At 43.1% G+C, this 26,806-nt stretch overlaps 1 protein-coding gene across 3 annotated transcripts in view; it reads right to left on the bottom strand.

Moving 5' to 3' along the window:
- Nucleotides 1-3,256: 3,256 nt before the first annotated feature.
- LOC117400561 (1-phosphatidylinositol 4,5-bisphosphate phosphodiesterase delta-1-like) overlaps nt 3,257-26,806 on the bottom strand; it is a 44,325-nt gene continuing 20,775 nt past the window's right edge. For 2 of the 3 annotated variants that reach the window (XM_034913525.2, XM_034913521.2), the window contains 12 exons: nt 20,608-20,836; nt 20,041-20,170; nt 19,410-19,638; nt 17,003-17,204; nt 16,302-16,446; nt 15,037-15,189; nt 11,808-12,195; nt 10,627-10,743; nt 9,876-10,054; nt 8,821-8,956; nt 6,810-6,959; nt 3,257-4,904 (listed from right to left, as the gene is read on the bottom strand). In XM_034913525.2, coding sequence (XP_034769416.2) covers nt 4,816-4,904; nt 6,810-6,959; nt 8,821-8,956; nt 9,876-10,054; nt 10,627-10,743; nt 11,808-12,195; nt 15,037-15,189; nt 16,302-16,446; nt 17,003-17,204; nt 19,410-19,638; nt 20,041-20,170; nt 20,608-20,836 — 2,147 coding nt within the window. In that variant the 3' untranslated portion in view covers nt 3,257-4,815. The remainder of the gene's footprint in view (nt 4,905-6,809; nt 6,960-8,820; nt 8,957-9,875; nt 10,055-10,626; nt 10,744-11,807; nt 12,196-15,036; nt 15,190-16,301; nt 16,447-17,002; nt 17,205-19,409; nt 19,639-20,040; nt 20,171-20,607; nt 20,837-26,806) is intronic. The other variant, XM_034913526.2, reaches the window with a different exon arrangement.

The following is a 26,806-nucleotide window of genomic DNA, read 5'->3' as shown; positions in this document are numbered from 1 at the left end:
AATTAGACCTTTCTAATTGTTTTCAACTCTTAAGCAGTTGAGGATTTCAAGTTTCTTATAAAATGTTATAGCTAAGAGCTGAAAACAATTAAAAAAAAGGTCAAATTAAGCAAATGCTCAGTTCAATGAAGGGTCTCGTTCAGTAACTGAGAGCTCAGCTGGAATGAAAGCCAGCAGACACAGGGGGTCCCCAGGACCAGCTTGGGAACCACTGCTCTAATTCATGTTCCCTTTACAACTGTGATACTCCTAGTGGTCATTTCTCAAACTACCTCACTGCAAAGAAATCAGATTAATGGACAGTAGTTAGGAATCTAAGCATTATACAAAATACACACATAAAAAGGATATTGAGCAAGTTGCTTTTCCACAACAGTCACATTTCCCTTGCTTTCTATATCCGTCACGCACATTGATCTGTAGTTTTGTCATTCATTTGAGACGTGTAACACAGCCTGCAGCAACAGTCCCTTGAGACAGGGGTTGTACCGACAGACTGGAGAATTGCAAACGTAATGCCAACAACTGCCCACAAGGTGGCAGCAACTGGTCACGAGTGTTCATTGAGCCAGCAGACAGACCAGGCTTTCTGCACTGTATACAGTCGCTGTGTCCACTGTATAGATTCACACCATGTATTATGATATGATTTGTGAAATGCAAGGAGAGTATAAAGAGTAGTTTAAGTCGCTGTCGAGCTCCAGAGTGTAAAGAGTTAATGGGCTTGGTGGTGGAGTCAGAGGAGCTCTCAAGCACTCAGTGCTGCTCAGGGGAGTTGAGTCCTTATCTGAATGAGTGTAGTTAATGGGCTTGGTGGAGGAGCTCTCTGGCACTCAGTGCTGCTCAGTTGAGTCCTTATCCGAATGAGTGTAGAGTTAATGGGCTTGGTGGTGGAGTCAGAGGAGCCCTCTGGCACTCAGTGCTGCTCAGAGGAGTTGAGGCTGTCTGCATATCTCTTCATATTCTCCCCCCAGTATATTGAATTTCCATAAGGGAACGTTCTAAATACAGGGGGAGTGAACACTGTAAATGCAAGAACATGTATGATAATCGTTTCAGGGTGTTTGGTAGTGCTTTACAGGGCATGAATAATCATGTAATAAAATTGGGTGCTTACCAGGGATTCCTACTCTTATAATTACACAGAAATGGCCTTAAACAGCATCTTGTGACCTGATGCAATTACAGGCAGCAGCAGGACACAGCCCGGCATTTCAGCTTAATCTCACACAGGTCACACTCTCATTGCCAAGGGGACTAAAAACAATTCCAAAAAGAGTTTCTAATATCATAACAGCAAAAGAACATTCAAGGAGGAAGTAAACTGTCTATGAGATACAAATGGCAACATCATAGATGAAGAGAAAAAAATAGCAAATATATTAAATGATTACCTTTCACAAGTTTTTATGTTGACCTGTTCCTATCCCATTTTAAATAACTTTAGCATAACAGAGGCAGAAGTGTTAAAGGGAGACAGTGTGGAGTAGTGATTAGGACTCTGGCCTCTTGACTGGAGGGTCGTGGGTTCAATCCCAGGTGGGGCACACTGCTGCTGTACCCTTGAGCAAGGTACTTTACCTAGATTGCTCTAGTAAAAACCCAACTGTATAAATGGGTAATTGTATGTAGAAATAATGTGATATCTTGTAACAATTGTAAGTTGCCCTGGATAAGGGTGTCTGCTAATAAATAAATAATAACAAAAACCGAACCAGGTAACTACAGACCAATAAGCCTGACTTCTATTATATGTAAACTTAAGGAAACTATATTAAGATCCAAAATGGAAAATTACCTATATGGTAACAGTATCCTGGGAGACAGTCAGCATGGAAGGGAGATCGTGTCTAACTAACCTGCTTGATTTTTTTGAGGATGCAACATCGACAATGGATAACTGCAAAGCATATGACATTTTTTATTTAGATTTCCATAAAATGTTGACAAAGTCCTGCTTAAAAGATTAATTCTCAAACTGAATGCAGCAGGTATTCAAGGAAATGCATGCACATGGATCAGGGAGTGGTTAACATGTAGAAAACAGAAAGTACCGATTAGAGGAGAAACCTCAAAATGGAGTGAGGTAACCAGTGGTGTACCACAGGGATCAGTATTAGGTCCTCTGCTATTCCTAATCTACATTTATGATTTCGATTCTGGTATAGTAAGCAAACTTGTTAAATTTGCAGACATAAAAATAGGAGGAGTGGCAAACACTGTTGCAGCAGCAAAGGTCATTCAAAATGATCTAGACAGCATTCAGAACTGGGCAGACACATGGCAAATGACATTTAATAGAGAAAAGCGTAAGGTACTGCACGCAGGCAATAAAAATGTGCATTATAAATATCATATGGGAGATACTGAAATTGAAGAAGGAATCTATGATAGACCTAGGAGTTTATATTGACTCAGAAATGTCTTCATCGAGACAATGTGGGGAAGCTATAAAAAAGGCCATCAAGATGCTCGGATATATTGTGAAAAGTGTTGAGTTTAAATCAAGGGAAGTAATGTTAAAACTTTACAATACATTAGTAAGACCTCATCTAGAATATTGTGTTCAGTTCTGGTCACCTTGCTACAAAAAGGATATTGCTGCTCTAGAAAGAGTGCAAAGAAGAGCGACCAGAATTATCCCAGGTTTAAAAGGCATGTCGTATGCAGACAGGCTAAAATAATTGAATCTATTCAGTCTTGAGCAAAGAAGACTATGCGGTGATCTGATTCAAGGATTCAAAATTCTAAAAGGTATTGACAATGTTGACCCAGGGGACTTTTTCGACCTGAAAAAATAAACAAGGACCAAGGGTCACAAATGGAAATTAGATAAAGGGGCATAAAGAACAGAAAATAGGAGGCACTTTAACACAGAGAATTGTGAGGGTTTGGAACCAACTCCCCAATAATGTTGTTGAAGCTGACACCCTGGGATCATTCAAGAACCTGCTTGATGAGATTCTGGGATCAATAAGCTACTAACAACCAAACGAGCAAGATGGGCCGAATGGGGCCTCCTCTCATTTGTAAACTTTCTTATGTTCTTATTTCTTATGTTCAAATGGAATGGTCAAGCTATAGATACAAGTATATATATATATATATATATATATATATATATATATATATATATATATATATATAGCAGTAACAGTGAGAGGGGTCCTTTGATAGCAGAGATGGTGTCTGCAGTAGTGTCAGCATGGTTCAAACACAAACTTGTATCTATACATCGAAAAATAACCAACTACACTTTGTATGACAAAGTATTTAATAACAAGGAACAGTGTTTTTCAAAATACTGGAAACATTGTGAATGCATGAGGAAGAAAATACACAACAGATTGATTTGAAACCCAAACCCTGCCCTGTCACACAGGAGTCTGAAAGGAGGATAGTGTTTGGAGACCGAGGCTGGCGACCTGGAGCAGAGTCTACCACCGGTTTCATCTCAATACACAGCTGAGCGATTTCTCTGAAACGAACAAATTCAGACTCTTCCATTGTTCGCTCTCAAGCTCAATTTTAATTTACACTTAAATTAGCAACTGATATTTCCAACACTGCAGCACATCTCCTCCTGTTCCATTGATACATGTTAACGCTATCAACACTGCTGTAAACAATGAGACTCTAGATTTGTGTTTTTCGATTTTGTTTAAAGTGTGCATTATGTTATTTCTGTTGATTTGCTGATTTTGTTTTACTGTGCAGCTAGTTACTGTAAATACACATTGCACGCATTAATAACAAATGACTTGGTGCGAAGATAGGGCTGTACTTCTTCACACAGGCATTGCTCCAGGTTGGAGGGATGCTCTCTCGAAGGGCTGAGGCACTTCAGGCTTCAAGCTCTTCCAAGCCTCGGCACTTCTTTGTACCAACCGACTGTTTCACTAAAAGCCTGTTTAAACCTCATGCCCTTGAGCACAACTCCAAACCATGTGCAGTTTAGCTGCTCTGACAAAATGCACGATCGTTTTAAAGATTAGTCTTCAAGTCCACAGCGCCCCCTGCTGTTTTAAGTCATGCACTTTCTGCTAATTAAGTGCAGCTGATTCAATGATGGTTTGAAATCTGAATTTCCAAGCTGCAGCATGTTTGTGACAGGTGAATAGCTGGATGTGGCTACCACTGCAGATCCTAATTTATTCTCTTAGTCAGTCGCACACATCTGAAATACAAAGCAAAAAACTGCAGTTTCCTTATACACTGGATTTTTTCAGTGCCAAAACACCGAATGCTAGTAGGCACAAGAGTCAGTTTAACACAGACTGTCAGAATTCAAATGTAGAACAAACAAAAAACTGATTCTATGGGTTGATGAAGTTGACCCTTTTTAGTAAAACGCAAAAAAGATGAACAGTTTAAAAATATCAAATGAAACCGAATCAACCTATAATGATTAATCACCGACAATCAAAATTCATTTGTGAAAGATACTTTCTCTTCCAATTCACAATCTGGAAAAAGACAAACTACATCTCACTAGCCGTAAGCTTTCTGTGTATTCCTTATTGTAACCCAGCCACAGAAGGCAGGCATTCTATTGCATTTATAATCATAGCTATGTGCGCTATTAAAATACTAAAAACTCCTCTCCAGTTCATCATTCCTTAAACGTGTTATTAAGAATAAAGACGCTACTCCTAAATGTTCAATCACAGAAGATAAAACTAGGGTTAACATAAAAAAGAGCAATACAAATTAAAATATGATACAATTAAAAAACCCAACATGAAATAAAAATGGAATGGAATGGCTTGATTGTGAAAGTCTTTGGTTTTTAAGGCTTTTCGTGTGAAGCTGTTTCTACTGGTCAACGACCATGATGTGTACGAAGATGGAGGAGGAAGCAATGGGGTTCCCTTCCTTCGTCAGTAGAGGAACGTGGCGGTATCCTGCAGAGAGAGAGAGACACAAACATCTAGATCCAGCTTACTGAGAAGTTGTATTGAGACTCTGTAAAGCAGGGGGCCTGGAGGGCCAGTCCACTGCAGGTTTAACAGGTACAATGAGATCATGAACTACTGCAGGGTCTGGATGGAGGGTTTCTGTTGGTTCAATTAAACAATCTAGAACAGGGTTGGAACAAAGACCAGGAGTGGAAGTGGAATGGCTACCCCTGCTGTGAAAGCATACTCCAAGATACAGGGCTTAAAATCCTCAAAATGCACATTACCCAAAACCCCCTCCTGTAATGAACTCACCGTTCTGTAAACTCATGAAGGGTAGTGTGTACTGTACTCTCCCTCCTGTAATGAAGGGTAGTGTGTACTGCACTCTCCCTCCTGTAATGAAGGGTAGTGTATACTGCACTCTCCCTCCTGTAATGAAAGGTAGTGTGTACTGCACTCTCCCTCCTGTAATGAATGGTAGTGTGTGCTGCACTCTCCCTCCTGTGATGAACTCACCGTTCTGTAAACTCATGAATGGTAGTGTGTACTGCATTCTCCCTCCTGTAATGAAGGGTAGTGTGTACTGCACTCTCCCTCCTGTAATGAAGGGTAGTGTATACTGCACTCTCCCTCCTGTAATGAAGGGTAGTGTATACTGCACTCTCCCTCCTGTAATGAAGGGTAGTGTGTACTGCACTCTCCCTCCTGTAATGAACTCACCATTCTGTAAACTCATGAAGGGTAGTGTGTACTGCACTCTCCCTCCTGTAATGAATGGTAGTGTGTACTGCATTCTCCCTCCTGTAATGAAGGGTAGTGTGTACTGCATTCTCCCTCCTGTAATGAAGGGTAGTGTGTACTGCACTCTCCCTCCTGTAATGAAGGGTAGTGTGTACTGCACTCTCCCTCCTGTAATGAACTCACCATTCTGTAAACTCATGAAGGGTAGTGTGTACTGCACTCTCCCTCCTGTAATGAATGGTAGTGTGTACTGCATTCTCCCTCCTGTAATGAAGGGTAGTGTGTACTGCATTCTCCCTCCTGTAATGAATGGTAGTGTGTACTGCATTCTCCCTCCTGTAATGAAGGGTAGTGTGTACTGCACTCTCCCTCCTGTAATGAAGGGTAGTGTGTACTGCATTCTCCCTCCTGTAATGAACTCACCGTTCTGTAAACTCATGAAGGGTAGTGTGTACTGCACTCTCCCTCCTGTAATGAAGGGTAGTGTGTACTGCATTCTCCCTCCTGTAATGAATGGTAGTGTGTGCTGCACTCTCCCTCCTGTAATGAATGGTAGTGTGTACTGCATTATCCCTCCTGTAATGAAGGGTAGTGTGGACTGCATTATCCCTCCTGTAATGAAGGGTAGTGTGTACTGCATTCTCCCTCCTGTAATGAATGGTAGTGTGTGCTGCACTCTCCCTCCTGTAATGAATGGTAGTGTGTACTGCATTATCCCTCCTGTAATGAAGGGTAGTGTGGACTGCATTATCCCTCCTGTAATGAATGGTAGTGTGTACTGCATTCTCCCTCCTGTAATGAATGGTAGTGTGTACTGCACTCTCCCTCCTGTAATGAAGGGTAGTGTGTACTGCATTCTCCCTCCTGTAATGAAGGGTAGTGTGTACTGCATTCTCCCTCCTGTAATGAATGGTAGTGTGTGCTGCACTCTCCCTCCTGTAATGAATGGTAGTGTGTACTGCATTCTCCCTCCTGTAATGAATGGTAGTGTGTACTGCACTCTCCCTCCTGTAATGAATGGTAGTGTGTACTGCATTCTCCCTCCTGTAATGAATGGTAGTGTGTACTGCACTCTCCCTCCTGTAATGAAGGGTAGTGTGTACTGCATTCTCCCTCCTGTAATGAATGTTAGTGTGTGCTGCACTCTCCCTCCTGTGATGAACTCACCGTTCTGTAAACTCATGAATGGTAGTGTGTACTGCGCCACAAAGTCATTTCGGGAAGCGGTGTCGTGGTCTTCCACCACAAAGCGGACGAGGGCCAGCTCCGGGACACAGATATCAAACTGGAAGTTCTTGTTCCAGCTCGGGTTAAACCCTAGAGTGAAGGAGAAGACGATAGCAATGGAATGAAAGCTGCTGTGCATCGCGGTTTCCCTGTCTGTGCCCTTTCTGAACGCTTACCACAGTTATCCATAGCAAAGTGGAATACAAGCACAGCGTGCAAAAAAATAAAGACATGAACATGGTGCAGCCCCTGATGAGCTATTGCTATATTTAAAATCCCTGAAAAGGATTTCATTTGAATTGGTCACAGCTCTCTGCCCCTTCAGTGAAATACTATGCAGGGATTCTAATAGTCAGCATCCCCACAGCATCACTGTTAATGCTGGTCATTTCTGTTTTTCATTTGTGAAAGAGAGAGGAACAAATTCATGGTGCAGATAGTCAGTAAGGCCTGGCCCCCAGCTGACAGAACATCCTAACCAGTAGAACACATGATATTGGAATGCCTGACTCATGGAACACCTGAAATAAACTGAAGAAGAAAACACAACATTCTATACCAACACCCCTGCATAGTGAGGTCTTGTAACACAAAAGAATACGAATTTGTGCAAATGGACTGTATTGAGAATGTTAAAACCACACACACACACACACACACACACACACACACACACACACACAGCGTTGATGATGCTGCTTCATACTATTCAGACACTTTGCATGTGATCTTAACCAATAGGTAATTCCAGATTGCTGTACTAGGTGTTTAATTAGAACACGCCTTTATTTGTGTAAGGTACAAACTGCTCATTACAAACCCTTTCCAATTGCTTTGTGCAAACACAGCCTGCAGCAATCTGAGAAATGCACTTCAGAATGACATGCAACAAAGCAAGCAGATCCAAGACAGTAACCAGGAGCAAAGCAACTGAGAACATCCTCTCAAACACAGAGGCACGGGGCATTGCACTGGCTGATGTGTGCAGCTTCTTATTTTACCTTCACATGTTAATAAAACAAAGCAGGTCTGCAAGTTACAAATGAGCTTCATTTCCAATACAAGATATGTTTGCATCCATGTGGTTTAGATAAGGTTCTGCATGTGGCCGATATCATTTGCATGTGGTTCTCTAAATCAGTAGAATTTACATCATTGTTCGAATTCCTAGTGAATCGTTTCAGGTTTTAATCTCAGTAACAACAATACAAAGGCAGCTGCAAAGATTTGCATCGGCCAGAACAGAAAACTGTTATTAACGTTACCTGCACACACACAATGCAAATCTACAGATGTTGTAAGGCGGACTTGAACTGCAAAACGTTGACTGTTTTCATCACCATGACACCACCACACTTGTTGCTAAGCTTTGTCCACAGCACAGCTGGACCAGGGGATATTACAATACAGAATTTGAGTAATCTGTTAGGGCTGGAGTTCCGAGACTACTTGCAAAGTGAATAGAGAACAACAGTATTGTGTTCTTTCGTGAGCCTGGAGAACTGGATGGAGTAACGCAGACACACATGGACATACACGTGTTTAGAAAGAGCGGTCGTTTAGACATCCCCTCACAAACCACATCAGAAAAGCACTTGGGGTGGTTCATTCAAAATGCCCTGCCTTTCCAGATTTGGACCCCAGACTGCCTCTCGACTACCCCTGATCAAACCGATTTAAGAACACGAGGAAATGCTATTAACTAATGCAAAATGTAAGGCAAGCATGTTGGAACAGAATGCTCTTTGTCATTTTTCTGCTCCTGTTCCAGATTGTTACGTGCGTTCCTCATACTGTATCTTTGTAATGTTATGCACGACAACAGGAAAAACATCAGCGTTCTCTTAACTGTGTAACTGAAGCACAAACCAGGTTACTCTGTTACAACGAGCTCGTACAGCTTCCTATAGTATAAACAGTGTGTCAGTTACTGATTGTGAGGAATCCTTACCATTATCTTCAATGTGTTCAGTCTCTGCTGAACACACATCACGTGGGACCCCGGAGATCTCGATTCGGACCAGCGGGTCCACAATGGAATTGTTCTTATTCTTGTTCACCTTCGGCAGCTGCTGGCCGGATATGATCTGCATGAAAACAATTCAAAAACACACAGCGTTATTGTGACAAAGAGTGTTGAGGAAGACAGTCAAAGTTCAGGCCCTTTTTGCCCCCAGAATGAAAAAGGAGATCATAAAGCTAGTATAAAACTGCAATAAAACCTTCTTTTAGTCAATCAAGCCAAACAAAGAAACCATAGGTTGCCACAACTGTTTTGGCTTTGTCCTCTCTTGATCTGACCACAGCTGTAGAGTTCAAATGTATTGGAAATCGTATGAAATGAAATGTATTGCCAATGATAAACCAGTTTGCTGGAGGTGACAGTGGAATAAATCAGAGCTGCTAAGGCTGGGACTCACTTAGATGTAGAGCAATAAAGCATGTGCTAAAATGTATGGGAAGGGGAAATTTGGTAAACAATTAACCACGGTAAGCTTGTAAGAGAGAGTAGTTAGGGGTTGGTTGCACCTCAGTGGAGTAACGGCTGAATAACTCGTTTCTATTCGAATGAGTAAGATAACAGAAACACACTGTAGTCACATATGCTCTGTTACTACAGTATAAATACCAGGCATAGAGGAGACAGACAGAGAAGCTCCCAATACCTCCAGCTCATCGGGACCATCGGTGTATCAGTCTGAGGGCTCTCTCCAGGGGTTCAGGTAATCTGATCCATTGCCTATCTCTGTTAAAACTAGTGACATGTATTGTATCTAAACAATAGCGTTCAATGCAGAATGTAATGTAGGGATTTGAAATGATTAAATGGTAAATATTGTTCAGATTTGACACATGGCCTGGTCTCATCCTTATAGCCTAACAAAGTAGTTAATTCCACCTTTACCTCAATTCATAAGACTGACACAGCCACTCCCCATGTGTCCCCAGTTAACTTGATGGAATCCGCTGCAGGACACTGCGCTTCCCTCTCTGCACAGTTCTTACCATCACATGGAGTTTCTTGGGAGTCAGCCACTCCCCTTGCATGATGGACGTGGGGTTGAACTGCGTCTGCCCATCTCGCATGAACCTCGGTTTGAGAATGTAGCCGCTAAATCCATTCTGCTGGAACTTGCCCTGGTTCAGATCCATGCTTTTATCAGAGGTCTGGAAGTTCAAGGCAACTGCATGAGAGAGAGAGAGAGAGGTGAGTGAGTGAGTAACACCACCGGAACAGCCCAACTCAAGACACAAATCCTGGGTTGTATTTATGCAGCATTAGGAGAACGATAAATGCTCCCTACGCACAGGCCAACGAACAGAGCTGTTACTGTAGTGCCTGCCTATTGATGCCTCTGTTCCCTTGGTTTAAAATGTGACCACGACGAGCTCGTACAGCTTCCTAAAGTATAAACAGTGTGTCAGTTACAAGAGGGGGTTTACCACACAATCCTGTGCAGTCCGGGATCTCACATGGTCGCTGGAGCTCACTGTACCTATCTGACAGCCTGTGCTGCACAAGTCTACAGGATTGTAATTGGAGGAGTCGTGTTCACTGTACCTATCTGACAGCCTGCGTTCCACAAGTGTACAGGATTGTAATTGGAGGAGTCGTGTTCACTGTACCTATCTGACATCCTGCGCTGCACAAGTCTACAGGATTGTAATTGGAGGAGTAGCTCACACTGTACCTATCTGACATCCTGCGTTCCACAAGTCTACAGGATTGTAATTGGAGGAGTCGGTCACACTGTACCTATCTGACATCCTGCGTTCCACAAGTCTACAGGATTGTAATTGGAGGAGTCGGTCCGCGTGCCTCTGGGGTAGGTCCTGCTCAGCTGCCTGGTGTTGTGAATAACAAAGCGATTCGCTGAAAAGATCAAAAGCAAAACCAGTTGAGTTACTATTTTTTTAACTGTGCAAAGATATAAAACTTCATGCTGTCTGGATTTTGTATTATTATTTGTTTATTTAGCAGACTCCTTTATCCCAGGTGACTTACAAAGAATAGTGTGTGTGATCAGCTGCAGAGTCACTTACAGCAACGTCTCACCCGAAAGACAGAGCACAAGGAGGTGAAGTGACTTGCTCAGGGTCACACAGTGAGTCAGTGGCTGAGCCGGGATTTGAACCGGGGACTTCCTGGTTACAAGCCCGTTTCTTTAACCACTGGACCACACAGCCACCTGTTGTATATGTTACGGTAAAAGTCTGAATCTAGTCAACCTTAAGTTTTTACGGTAAATGTCAACATTATGAAAAAATAGATTGCTTTTTAAATAATGCATGTCCATTAAGAAAATAATCATTAATAATCTTACAGTAACACACAATTGAGCAATTTAAACGAGTTCAACATGGTACTGAACAGTATTGTGATCCACTTACTGTATGTAGAACAACCTACATTCTTGCGTATAAAACCATTCACAATGGTGTTGCAGGATATTGTACTCCAAATACATAGCAGTTTGATGCAAAATAACATTCTGTTAAATACAAATTAAATAATTTAGGATCTTAGTTTAAACAGAAAATCACACTTTGGTTATGACACAACACCTCACAAAGACAGGCAGTGAAAAGATATATCTAGTTACTTATTGCAGCATTTTGTGGCACTTGGAGTGACACACGACTCCATAAGCCTTACAATGCGCGAAAAGCAAGACATTCGGTCATTAGCCAAGGGCACTGAACTATTCTTGAGATTTACCGGTAAATGTCCAAAGTATATTTCGGATACATTTACCGCTTTGCTTGGTCTCTCTTACCCGACTCCTGAGCTAACCTGAATGCCTTGCTCTCTGTGAATAAGCGTTACACCAGTGTATAAATAAGGAGTCTCTCTTACCCGACTCCTGAGCTAACCTGAATGCCTTGCTCTCTGTGAATAAGCGTTACACCAGTGTATAAATAAGGAGTCTCTCTTACCAGACTCCTGAGCTAACTTGAATGCCTTGCTCTCTCCGAAGGAAGACATCTCGTAGAAAGCCTGGGTCTCCCTGGCGGTCTCAAAGCCAGGGAAATGAACACTTTTGCAGAAAACGACCAAGTCCGAGAGCTCCCTGGCCAGTTTCAGTTTGGATTTCTGCATGGAGAGGACAGACAGTGTGAGAAGCAGATCCCGGTGCAGAGTGCCTTCACGGGGAGCGGGAGCGCACTGTACCTTGGGCATGCCCTTCTCCTCTGGCAGGTCTGCAGCCTCGTCCTCCTCTGACACAGACTCCTCCTCCTCCCCCTGCAGGCTCTCGGGGCTCGTCATGCTGTGCTCCCGCGACTGCAGCTTCTTCCCCTTCACCAGGATCTTCCCCTTCAGCTGCTGCAGAGAATGCAGACAACACGCCCTTCATTCACATGTTCATGTCTCTATTCCATGCACCAGCACTGCTGAACACATGCACAACCACAGCGTCACGAGCTGTTCAGTGACTTGGAAACAAAAACACCACTAAGAAAAAATACGGTGAATCTGTATTTATTGGGACGCTTCCGCCCAGTTTACCCCACTCAGACCCTGCTTCCTAATCATCTTGGTTATCCCTGAACAGAAGATTGTCCCACTTCAGAAGCACGCAAATGATTTAAAAAGGTCAGGACGCCCAGTAAGTTCAGCAGCACCCCAAATTCAATCCATTTACTGAATATTAGCACTAAATAATAACATATGCCGTTGGAAATCACGTTGGAACCTCACGGGACTCCTAGATCCCAGTCTGAGCTAATGTAGAAATTTATGAGAAAAAAAATGAAAGTGTCCTGTTCTCATGTATACTCAGTAAAGGAATGTATTCTCCAGCTCAACTACAATAATTCAGGACTGAAAGGGTTAAAGCTATGAAGCACCCATGTGAAATGGACAGGGCGGGACAGCTTGGGAGGTACACAGCAGTGTGAAAGTTATGAAGTCCCGTGTGAAATGGACAGGGCGGGACAGCTTGGGAGGTACACAGCAGTGTGAAAGTTATGAAGTCCCGTGTGAAATGGACAGGGCGGGACAGCTTGGGAGGTACACAGCAGTGTGAATGTTATGACGTCCCGTGTGAAATGGACAGGGCGGGACAGCTTGGGAGGTACACAGCAGTGTGAATGTTATGAAGTCCCGTGTGAAATGGACAGGGCGGGACAGCTTGGGAGGTACACAGCAGTGTGAAAGTTATGAAGTCCCGTGTGAAATGGACAGGGCGGGACAGCTTGGGAGGTACACAGCAGTGTGAATGTTATGAAGTCCCGTGTGAAATGGACAGGGCGGGACAGCTTGGGAGGTACACAGCAGTGTGAATGTTATGAAGTCCCGTGTGAAATGGACAGGGCGGGACAGCTTGGGAGGTACACAGCAGTGTGAATGTTATGAAGTCCCGTGTGAAATGGACAGGGCGGGACAGCTTGGGAGGTACACAGCAGTGTGAATGTTATGAAGTCCCGTGTGAAATGGACAGGGCGGGACAGCTTGGGAGGTACACAGCAGTGTGAAAGTTATGAAGTCCCGTGTGAAATGGACAGGGCGGGACAGCTTGGGAGGTACACAGCAGTGTGAATGTTATGAAGTCCCGTGTGAAATGGACAGGGCGGGACAGCTTGGGAGGTACACAGCAGTGTGAAAGTTATGAAGTCCCGTGTGAAATGGACAGGGCGGGACAGCTTGGGAGGTACACAGCAGTGTGAATGTTATGAAGTCCCGTGTGAAATGGACAGGGCGGGACAGCTTGGGAGGTACACAGCAGTGTGAATGTTATGAAGTCCCGTGTGAAATGGACAGGGCGGGACAGCTTGGGTCTAACAGGCCTTCCTACACACTGCCAGCACAGGCTTCAACAAACTGGCTGAAAAGCGGCAGGAGGAAGACAAGCCCTTATCAATGAATTGTCTATGTGAACATCAGGAAACGCATGTTTATCATGTTTCAGTGCTTCAAAGGCAGGTTCACATGGTACAGCTGGAGAGACAAACTATTTACTTCAATTTCTTTGAGTGAAGGAATTTCCTTCCATTTAGTAAACTCCCCTGAGCTTGAGCATTCGGTTTGTTTGTTGAGAACACTGAAATGCTTTGATGAAATTCTACTAAACAACCTTAGCCAGACCGTTTTTTACAAGTTGAAAACAGAAAAATTAAAAAAAAGGAATCTTTACTGTATATTGCTCTAAATTCCCATAGCTATTTAATCCATATTGTCATTAGCACAATTGTTGTCTGAAAGGAAAAGAAAAACACCAATTGCAGTACTGAAACAAACAGGAAATGCCTTGACAAAGTTACAGGCCCCCCCATTCAATATCAGAGTTGTGTTTGTCAGGTTCTGTATCTTGACAGTGTTACAAGCCCCCCCCCATTCAATATCAGAGTTGTGTTTGTCAGGTTCTGTATCTTGACAGTGTTACAAGCCCCCCCATTCAATATCAGAGTTGTGTTTGTCAGGTTCTGTATCTTTATTGGGTGCATTTTTCCTGTATTAAAGTGGTGCTGATGACGGTTTGGAGTGAACAGCTTTGAGAATCCAGCCCTTCACTTCGATACCCAGGTCCTCAGGGATGTGGTGGGGATTGTGGGATTTCTGTTGTAAAGATGGGTTATTTCAGGTCCTTAGCTCTGTTTACAAACAGGAAGATGTTCTTAATGATGATGTTATCTGTTAACTCTATTTTAGGTCATAAATAAGGAAAAAAGTACTCTTACAGAAATGTTTGAAAAACACTGGTTCAGTCAGGAAACTCATGCAATATATTATTTATTAAAACTTAGACTAGACAACACTACTACATTATACAAACTTTCACTCTACGTTCTTTGGCCTCGCCTTTCAAGGTACCCCTGCCCATAAATTAGCCTTGCAGATAAGTGGAGATACTGGCCATAGGCAAGCCATGGGCAGGGGGGCAGGATAGCTGCCCTCCCCGTTAGACGAAGCCAAAAAGCAGGTGGAGGCTATGGAGGAGGAGACGAGCTCTGACGCACAGCAGGGACGTACTGGATTGAGGTATTCCTGTTTTTATGATCAAGTGTTTTTGTTCTGTTGAATGGTCTCTTTTTGCCATTGATTTTATAATGTTATCTCTTGCTGACTCCTTCTCCTGCCCTAGTAAATGAGATGTACATTTCAGGGGCTCTAGCCTGGTTAAATAGATAAGTGTTGTACAGTATATACAGGCTGTAAGGGCCTCACCTCAGGGGAAGGGAAGTGGGTTGGCATTTTGCCACCCAGGGGTGCGGTCAGCAGCATGCTCCCCAGGATTGTCTTCATGTGATGGGCCATCACCTTCTGCTGGTCCATACTGCAGTGAGTCTCCAAGGACAGGACCACTGGGTACTCGGAATTCTACAGGAAGCGAGAAATCCGGGAAAAAGCTCAACGTAAACAGGAAACAAGCATGTAGGTAACAAACAGCCCCCATCACTGACAATGCAAAACCAGATCTGTCTCAGCATCATGGAAAAGCAGAGGACAGTACGACCTGCATCCACCGTGTGCACATGTACAAATACAAGTCTGACATACAGACAGATGTACAGAAGGCCTCCATATACTTCCACACTCTGATACTCCCAATAACCTGAGTCATTGCACCAGGACGTCTCTTACACAGCGACCTGGAAAACAGGGACTAGTTCTGAGTTCATCAGTAGTTAAACCACCCCCCTTTATAACACCACCCTCGCATGCCGCCAGCTATTCTCTCTGAACAAATGTCACCAATATAAAACCGTGCTATTTTTACCCATTATATCACCACCCCGCTGTCCGCCACCCGCCAACTTCCCCAGCCAAGCAAAAAATCGTACAGTTTTTTGTTTTTATGGAATTGTTTGCTTGATTTGACACTAAATGAGTTTTTATTTTTATTTTTATAAACTGTTAAGTATAAATTGCTCCTCAAAATGACCATGTATGTTTCATACAGATGGGAAAAAAATGATAAAACGTCACTAGTAGACCTACTGTTGTGTTAAGAACTAGTATTGTGGTTCAAAAAATGATTAATGTTTTATTAAAATGGCCTGGAAATACTGTAATTGTGTAACTAAAATAAAATAAATCATTTGAATGTATTGCAAACATAGAAGGTTGTGTGTGTGTGATTTTTTATTTATTTATTTATTTATTTATTTTTTGGTTGACCCTCACTATAACGCCACCCTCGCTTATTGCCCGTTTTTGCTCATGGTCCTTACCTGGCGGTATAAAGAGGGTTGAATGTACTTGAAATAAAATCACTCTCAAGTATTTCATTACTACATGTTAAATACATTACCTAGTAAGTAGCAAGTGATTCGATGAATGTGTAAAGCGAACGACAGAATGTTCTGGCTAGTGAACACTTAAGGTATTGCTTTGAGGGTAAGAATCTCAATCACTCACAAAATCCACACCCCTAATTGTCTGCAGAGTCACGAAACTGACCATTTAAACATTTCCTCGTCTCTTCTCACCTTGAACGCGTACTCCTTGACAGTCCTGATGACGTCTTTGAAGAGTATTTTGGAGGTGAGGGTGTACCCGTGATAGATCACGGGATCACCGTTGGGTCCATCCCAGCAATCCAGTTCAACACAGCGGCACCCTTTCGTAAGAGCCCTGGAAGGCACAAGACCAGGACAGCGATGACAATATGGATTGAACACACATTAACCCTTTCAGAAGAGCCCTGGAAGGCACAAGATATTAAAACCAACCAGACCAGGTACAGATAACACAATACTGCAACGCCGTATTCTGAAGTACTGATATGCAATTACCCGTTTAATGAAGTTCAGTTTGCCATTACAATAGTATGCCTATATCCCAGATGTATTTTGATGATGACTTACTGTATATTGGTAAATATCCAGCTATGTAAAATATTGGTTATTAGATTTTGGAATATCATTATCTTGTCATTTTACATATCTATTTACTGTTTAGTAATACGCAACTGAAAACCAAATTCAAAATGTACTTTATTTATCACTTAATGCAGGCCATGAAAATGTTTGCATGCGAAACAAAGTTTAGACAAAAACAGCTCTCTGTGGAATAACCTGTTTCGATAAAAAACAAAACGAAAGGGTTCCATTCACTGCATCGCCGAGCTGAATGCAGTGGTCCCCGTTACCGTGGAAACAGTGTGCCGTGTGCGTGTTGGCTCCAGTACCTGACATAGGCCTCGGTGCTGCTGGGTCCCTTGAGCTGGTCCTCCATCAGGTAGGTGTTGTGCGAGGAGGAGATGAAGTAATGGTTGAGAGGCTGGCTCATGTCCTGGTACACCAGGGTGTGTCTGGGGTTCAATACCAGCCCGTCACTCGACTGCAGGTACATCAGGAAGCCATCTCTGCTCATCAGCTTCTTTTCTTTTGCTAAAAATAAACAAATGAGAAATAAATAAAACAGCAGTCTAGGATTATTCTGAACTTGATTTCATTCATCAAAACAGGCTTTAAAATAATGCCAGTTGGAACTGAGATGCTGAAGCACCCAGCGATGTGGGGCTGTAGACTCCAGGCTAGCTGTGAATCTGTTCATCACAGCCATGGGATTTTAGCAGTTTTCCTAATCTTTTCTCAGTTATACTATGTATTTTACCATAGTTTACCAGGTTTAGGAAATATGCTTTACCATACCTTGGGTTTTCACTGTCAAGAATAAAGAATAATAATGTCATTACACGCCAAACAAATGTTTGTTTCTTATGAGGACACTTTTTAAAAATGGGTTTTAAGGTTATATTTTGGATTGGATTGCTTAAGCTTCTTGAAATGTGTTGCAGTTTAAAAGTGAGATTCAAGACTCTAAAGTCTTGTTCCCTTTTAGAGGCATCAGTTGTAAGATAATGACTTCCAGGACTGGGAACAATTGCTGTTTCAATTCAATTCCTTTTGAAAATCTCTGTCACCTGCTTCATCCAGCTTGTATTTCTGAATGAGTTCACAAGGAATAAGCCTCAGTGCACTCCCCAGCTCTCTCTCTCTCACCTGCTTCATCCAGCTTGTATTTCTGAATGAGTTCACAAGGAATAAGCCTCAGTGCACTCCCCAGCTCTCTCTCTCTCACCTGCTTCATCCAGCTCGTATTTCTGAATGAGTTCACAAGGAATAAGCCTCAGTGCACTCCCCAGCTCTCTCTCACCTGCTTCATCCAGCTTGTATTTCTGAATGAGTTCACAAGGAATAAGCCTCAGTGCACTCCCCAGCTCTCTCTCTCTCTCTCACCTGCTTCATCCAGCTCGTATTTCTGAATGAGTTCACAAGGAATAAGCCTCAGTGCTCTCCCCAGCTCTCTCTCTCTCTCTCTCTCTCACCTGCTTCATCCAGCTTGTACTTCTGAATGAGTTCACAAGGAATAAGCCTCAGTGCACTCCCCAGCTCTCTCTCTCTCTCACCTGCTTCATCCAGCTTGTACTTCTGAATGAGTTCACAAGGAATAAGCCTCAGTGCACTCCCCAGCTCTCTCTCTCACCTGCTTCATCCAGCTTGTATTTCTGAATGAGTTCACAAGGAATAAGCCTCAGTGCACTCCCCAGCTCTCTCTCTCTCTCACCTGCTTCATCCAGCTCGTATTTCTGAATGAGTTCACAAGGAATAAGCCTCAGTGCACTCCCCAGCTCTCTCTCTCACCTGCTTCATCCAGCTTGTATTTCTGAATGAGTTCACAAGGAATAAGCCTCAGTGCACTCCCCAGCTCTCTCTCTCTCTCACCTGCTTCATCCAGCTTGTATTTCTGAATGAGTTCACAAGGAATAAGCCTCAGTGCACTCCCCAGCTCTCTCTCTCTCTCTCTCACCTGCTTCATCCAGCTTGTACTTCTGAATGAGTTCACAAGGAATAAGCCTCAGTGCACTCCCCAGCTCTCTCTCTCTCTCACCTGCTTCATCCAGCTTGTACTTCTGAATGAGTTCACAAGGAATAAGCCTCAGTGCACTCCCCAGCTCTCTCTCTCACCTGCTTCATCCAGCTTGTATTTCTGAATGAGTTCACAAGGAATAAGCCTCAGTGCACTCCCCAGCTCTCTCTCTCTCTCACCTGCTTCATCCAGCTCGTATTTCTGAATGAGTTCACAAGGAATAAGCCTCAGTGCACTCCCCAGCTCTCTCTCTCACCTGCTTCATCCAGCTTGTATTTCTGAATGAGTTCACAAGGAATAAGCCTCAGTGCACTCCCCAGCTCTCTCTCTCTCACCTGCTTCATCCAGCTTGTATTTCTGAATGAGTTCACAAGGAATAAGCCTCAGTGCACTCCCCAGCTCTCTCTCTCACCTGCTTCATCCAGCTCGTATTTCTGAATGAGTTCACAAGGAATAAGCCTCAGTGCACTCCCCAGCTCTCTCTCACCTGCTTCATCCAGCTTGTATTTCTGAATGAGTTCACAAGGAATAAGCCTCAGTGCACTCCCCAGCTCTCTCTCTCTCTCACCTGCTTCATCCAGCTTGTATTTCTGAATGAGTTCACAAGGAATAAGCCTCAGTGCACTCCCCAGCTCTCTCTCACCTGCTTCATCCAGCTCGTATTTCTGAATGAGTTCACAAGGAATAAGCCTCAGTGCTCTCCCCAGCTCTCTCTCTCTCACCTGCTTCATCCAGCTCGTATTTCTGAATGAGTGCGACAGCTTCGTTCAGCCCCACGTCTTCACGCTGCTCCATCCTCAGGAAGTTCCCCAGATCCTCCACACTCATCTTCCCCTTGCTGCTGGCATATTTCGAGTAGATCACTTCGATCTCATTCCTGTAGGTCAGCCGCTTGTAGAACTCCTCGATTTCAGAGCCTTCCAGCGTTTTGGAATGGGATGTGTCGCACTCCTGAAGGAGCAATGGCTTTCAAACTCTATTCATTTATCATTCAGATGACCCCGTCCCCCCATCACACATTTCTGACAGTTTTTTTTTTTTACTGCAATGCAATGATTCAATTTGGATTCTAGAAACATGTATCTTGTAAACATGGAATGGCTGTAATGTGTTTACTACTTCTTGGACAGCCTTGTTATTAATTTAATGAAAGCAGGCTGGTGAAAGCTACTGGGTTGTTGGCAGGACTTCATTGGACTGTATGTGTACCTGTAACCTAGCACAGGATTGGACAGATACAGAGTTAATTACCTGCCTGTGTTGGCCAAATCCCCAAGGAAGCTGTGCTTCTCTTACATTAAAAAGCTTCTCTGTGTAAAGAAATGGGACAAGGAAACGCTGTGCTTCTCTTACATTAAAAAGCTTCTCTGCGTAGAGGTCATCTACTTTGACGTTGATCTCGCCCAGGAAGTGCTTGAGCTCCTTGAATGTCATCTTGTTGTCGCTGTTTGTGTCGGCCTTGCGGAGACAGCTGTAAATCCAGCTGAGTTACTGATGTAAGGACAGAAAAACAGGCAGCTGGAACCAGGATCAGCATCATTTCTTACAAAGAAACATGCCATGAATACAGGGAATTCAATCCACATGAATTAACAGGGCTGAACAGGGCAAAATGAATGACATCAGAACTCAAATGCAGAAGATATGTAGGTGTTATTCCTGTGGTACTGAGCGGAGTTCATTAGGAATTCATTCTGTTCTTTCATTGCTGTAGCTTGTTATTCACAGATTAAATACATCTTACTAAGCAGGAGCTGTGAGCAAATGAACTGGAGAGAAATCCTCATTACACTGGCACTAGTCAAAACATTTGTGCACTGCATATATCACTTCTAGACAAATCATTTATTGTGATAATAAAAAATGCTTGCCGAACAGCAGCTAAGAGAGAGAGAGAGAGAGAGAGATGGGAAAGGATACTGCTCCTGCTTCTGCTTGCTGTTCAGGTTGTCTGACAGGCGGATCACTTTCTTCAGGCCTGTGACCCACTGCCCAGCCTCTTCCTCGGAGCTGGCCACCAGATCCAGGTTCTTCCTCTGATCTTTGAAGAAGATGGAAAAGCAGCAGCTATCTGGGACGTCTCCGGCGTTCTTCTGCAGGCCTTCAGACTGCCGGCCTGGACGCACTTCCTCAATGTCCTGGATAGAGACTTGGCAAGAAAACAAACAGCTTGTGTGAACAAAACGGGCTTCACGTGTGATCAGCAGCAAGAGCACGTCTTCATCTGTGTGAATGCACAGAACAAACAGAGAAGACAGTGAGTCTATCTGCAGGAAGCCTGCTCTTCAGAACAAACAGAGAAGACAGTGAGTATCTGCAGGAAGCCTGCTCTTCAGAACAAACAGAGAAGACAGTGAGTATCTGCAGGAAGCCTGCTCTTCAGAACAAACAGAGAAGACAGTGAGTATCTGCAGGAAGCCTGCTCTTCAGAACAAAAAAGACAGAATTTATTTTTTTTCCCTTAAAAATCCCTAAATTACCGGCGAGCGGACTGGGAACTTCATTAGCAATTTATTCAAAATATTTTAGGCTTATTTTTAGGCTGGAATGTTTAAAAAAAAAAAAAAAATGTACAGCTGAATACAAACCGTGTCAGGTTGGGACAGGATTTTATACATCCTGTGTGAGCTGTGCCCATCAAATAAAAAACAAACAAAAAAATAATAAATGATATTTTATATATATATATATATATATTATTATATATATATATATATATATATATATATATATATAATTTATTATTACCGTGATGTACATGGTGTGGCATTGTAACGTGATGTACGTGATGTGGCATTGTAACATAATGTGGCATTGTAACGTGACGTACGTGATGTGGCATTGTAACGTGATGTGGCACTGTAATGTGACGTGGCATTGTAACGCGATGTGGCACTAACGTGATGTACGTGATGTGACATTGTAACGTAATGTGACATTGTAACGTAATGTGGCATTGTAACGTGACGTACGTGATGTGGCATTGTAACGTGATGTGGCATTGTAACGTGATGTGGCACTGTAATGTGATGTACGTGATGTGGCGTTGTAACGTAATGTGGCATTGTAACGTAATGTGGCACTGTAACGCGACGTACGTGATGTGGCACTGTAACGTGATGTGGCATTGTAACGTGATGTACGTGATGTGGCATTGTAACGTGATGTGGCATTGTAACGTGATGTGCGTGATGTGGCGTTGTAACGTAATGTGGCATTGTAACGTAATGTGGCACTGTAACGCGACGTACGTGATGTGGCACTGTAACGTGATGTACGTGATGTGGCACTGTAACGTGATGTGACATTGTAACGTGATGTACGTGATGTGGCGTTGTAACGTAATGTGGCATTGTAACGTAATGTGGCACTGTAACGCGACGTACGTGATGTGGCACTGTAACGTGATGTGGCATTGTAACGTGATGTACGTGATGTGGCATTGTAACGTGATGTGGCATTGTAACGTGATGTGCGTGATGTGGCATTGTAACGTGATGTGGCACTGTAACGTGATGTGGCATTGTAACGTGACGTGGCATTGTAACGTGATGTGGCACTGTAACGTGACGAATGTGATGTGGCATTGTATCGTAATGTGACATTGTAACGTGACGTACGTGATGTGGCATTGTAACGCGATGTGGCACTGTAACGTGACGAATGTGATGTGGCACTGTAACGTGACGAATGTGATGTGGCATTGTAACGTAATGTGACATTGTAACGTGATGTACGTGATGTGGCATTGTAACGTGATGTGGCATTGTAACGTGATGTGGCACTGTAACGTGACGTGGCATTGTAACGCGATGTGGCACTGTAACGTGACGAATGTGATGTGGCACTAACGTGACGAATGTGATGTGGCATTGTAACGTAATGTGACATTGTAACGTAATGTGACATTGTAACGTGACGTACGTGATGTGGCATTGTAACGTAATGTGACATTGTAACGTGACGTACGTGATGTGGCATTGTAACGCGATGTGGCACTGTAACGTGATGTGGCACTGTAACGTGACGAATGTGATGTGGCATTGTAACGTAATGTGACATTGTAACGTGACGTACGTGATGTGGCATTGTAACGTGATGTGGCACTGTAACGTGATGTACGTGATGTGGCACTAACGTGACGAATGTGATGTGGCATTGTAACGTAATGTGACATTGTAACGTAATGTGACATTGTAACGTGACGTACATGATGTGGCATTGTAACGTGATGTAACGTGATGTGGCATTGTAACGTGATGTGGCACTGTAACGTGATGTGGCACTGTAACGTGATGTACGTGATGTGGCACTGTAACGTGATGTGGCACTGTAACGTAATGTGGCATTGTAACGTGATGTGGCACTGTAATGTGATGCGGGATTGTAACGTGATGTGGCACTGTAACGTGATGCGGGATTGTAACGTAATGTGGCATTTTAACATGATGTACGTGATGTGGCACTGTAACGTGACGAATGTGATGTGGCATTGTAACGTAATGTGACATTGTAACGTAATGTGGCATTGTAACGTGACGTACGTGATGTGGCATTGTAACGCGATGTGGCACTGTAACGTGATGTGGCACTAACGCGATGTGGCACCAGGGTTTCCCCTGGGTTCTAAATTTTTGTAGTCACTAGTGACTAATACATTCAAAAAACATTAGTCACTCCAGATATTCAGTAGTCACTACTGGCGCACAGCTCAAGTCTTCAAGGGTGTTATGAATCCTGTTTTTAAGTTATACCTTAAATCACTGTATTGACCAAAACAATTATTTAATTAAACCATTTTAATAATGCTCTACAGTTTAAATAAATTGGTAATTTACATTTTTTTGCCCTGAAAATCTACATACAGACACAGAATGCATTATGAATTACTTATACCATGTATGTCTTTTTACAATAAAAAGAAAAAAAAAAAAAAAAGTGTTATATACAATCCATGGAAACAGAGTTTTGCAATAAGGCTGAAACTTTGCTGCTTGTTTTCTTTCTTTTATCTGACGCATGTGAGCTTAGTTTGTTCTTTTTTTTCTGCTGTTCCGAATCCAAGTCTTCATTTTCTACAACTTGTTGTTCTGTTTGTTCTATTTCACTCTTGCTGAAAAAACGAGTGGATTTTCTTCTGCGACATTTTACAGTATTGGCTAACAGTTTTGTTTTTTAATTCGCGCGCACAAGTTTACCGCAGTCATGTATTTATATTGATGATAAAGTTATAGAAAAGAAGGCAAAGAAAAGTTCACTATCCACGCATCTCTACAGCTGACCTCAATACGAAAACATATTACTGGCATTTTTAAATTATTGGTGACTAAAACGTACAGTACTGATGCTAATTAAAAAATAATAATAAAATGCTTACCTAGTATCAGTGTAATGGATGTCCCTGCTTGTTACCACACAAATCACTGATGATGACAGGGAAATTAGAGAGAGCTTCAGTCGCAAGACATTTTTGGCGTTTTTTATTTCAGCGGGGCATTGGCGCAATGGCGCGAACACTGCGGATGCAAAGGTTTGAGCAGAACTCTCTGTAATCGTGAAAGCGCAGCAGAAGAAGCTGTCAGGCTGCAAAGAATAATGCGAGGCTGAAAGCTACAGCAGCACCGAGCACAGCCTCATAAAGCGGTCTGGGTTACCATGGTAACTGACACGCAACATGAAACTGAGGCGCTGAATGGCTGACTGCATTTACGTCGCCTACCAAGCGAGGAGAACGTTGCCGAGTCAATGAATCGATGAGGCCGAGGCGCTGATCTGATCAGCAGCAGTGACTCTGTGGTTTAGCGATCCCTTCTTTTGAAGAAAGAGACGTCGTGTGTGACTTTAACAAAAGGGATTTTTTTATATTACAAACAGAAACGATCGTCACTAGTGACGATTCCACAATTTTTTTTGTCGTCACTTTCAAAAAACATTCGCAAATTACGACAGTGACGAGCGACTGTAACGTGATGTACGTGATGTGGCATTGTAACATGATGTGGCATTGTAATGCGATGTGGCACTGTAACGTGATGTACGTGATGTGGCACTGTAACGTGATGTACGTGATGTGGCATTGAAACATGACGTGGCATTGTAATGCGATGTGGCACTGTAACGTGATGTACGTGATGTGACATTGTAACGTGATGTGGCATTGTAATGCGATGTGGCATTGTAACGTGATGTACGTGATGTGGCATTGTAACATGATGTGGCATTGTAACGTGATGTACGTGATGTGGCATTGTAACGTGATGTGGCATTGTAACATGATGTGGCACTGTAACGTGATGTACGTGATGTGGCATTGTAACGTGATGTGGCATTGTAACGCGATGTGGCATTGTACCGCGATGTGGCATTGTAACGTGATGTACGTGATGTGGCATTGTAACATGATGTGGCATTGTAACGTGATGTACGTGATGTGGCATTGTAACGTGATGTGGCATTGTAACATGATGTGGCATTGTAACATGATGTGGCACTGTAATGTGATGTACGTGATGTGGCATTGTAACGCGATGTGGCATTGTACCGCGATGTGGCATTGTAACGTGATGTACGTGATGTGGCATTGTAACATGATGTGGCATTGTAACGTGATGTACGTGATGTGGCATTGTAACATGATGTGGCATTGTAACATGATGTGGCACTGTAATGTGATGTACGTGATGTGGCATTGTAACGCGATGTGGCACTGTAATGTGATGTACGTGATGTGGCATTGTAACGTGATGTGGCGTTGTAACTGTAATGTGGCATTGTAACGTGAAGTGGCACTGTAACGTGAAGTGGCACTGTAACGTGACGTGGCACTGTAACGTGACGTGGCACTGTAACATGACGTGGCATTGTAACGTGACGTGGCATTGTAACATGATGTACGTAATGTGGCACTGTAACGTGAAGTGGCACTGTAACGTGACGTGGCATTGTAACGTGACGTGGCATTGTAACGTGACGTGGCATTGTAACGTGATGTACGTAATGTGGCATTGTAACGTGACGTGGCATTGTAACGTGAAGTGGCACTGTAACGTGACACTGTAACGTGACGTGGCATTGTAACATGACGTGGCATTGTAACGTGACGTGGCATTGTAACGTGATGTACGTAATGTGGCACTGTAACGTGAAGTGGCACTGTAACGTGACGTGGCATTGTAACGTGATGTACGTAATGTGGCATTGTAACGTGACGTGGCACTGTAACGTGACGTGGCACTGTAATGTGATGTGGCATTGTAACGTGATGTGGCATTGTAACAGTGTGAAGGAAGAAACAAAAGAAGGCCAACTATGAAAAAGCAGAACACACATTAATCACCCTGCAGTCCTCTCCCACAACACATCACTTCTCTCCTTAACTATTGGGCAAGGGATCTGAATCTTTGGAATAACGCCCTCCCAGCAGTTTCTTTTGATATGTGGACACCCACCGCCACCGCCACCCCCACCCCACACCCCACACCACACCCCACACCCCCCCACCCCCAGAACCGCTGCTATAGGGGCATATAGGTTGTCATGACTACAATGCATACAGCTGCACGATTAAAAGCAGAATACAGTATTTGTTATCATGCTAGTTCATAACTTCACAGATACCCATGAATAGGAGAATAAAAGACTTGGAATCCATTATCAGAGAATAAAAAACAAAACAAAGGTGTTTCTCAATGTTCTACAAGATCAAAGGTCACATGGGTTATTGTAATTTGAACCCCAGTGAGTCATCTGTTGTTATTGCAGGGAAAGGCCTTCTCAAATAGCAGGTCGCAGAGGAGCTGTCAACGCACAGTCACTGGAGATCATCAACGCACACAGTCACTGGAGATCATATTGAGTCACACTTCTTTTTGTTTGTTTGTTTTTTAATTGACACAGCTGACCTTAATATTTTGAGCACACCACTTTTGATTAAGTCTCACAGGACAATAAATAAATAAATAAATAAATAAAAACGGAACGAAACGGCTCAAACTGCTATGTAACTGGAGGCTTCAGTTCCGCCCTGCAGTATTTATTTGGAATTAACACTAAAACACATAATAGAAAGAAATGATACGAGGCTTGTGATCTGAACAGTGCTGATCCTAATACTGTCACC

Source organism: Acipenser ruthenus, chromosome 4, assembly GCF_902713425.1.
Source record: "Acipenser ruthenus chromosome 4, fAciRut3.2 maternal haplotype, whole genome shotgun sequence".
Lineage (NCBI taxonomy): Eukaryota > Metazoa > Chordata > Actinopteri > Acipenseriformes > Acipenseridae > Acipenser > Acipenser ruthenus.
The sequence above is the reverse complement of the archived record's forward strand: the minus strand, read 5'-3'. Positions and strand labels throughout refer to the sequence as shown.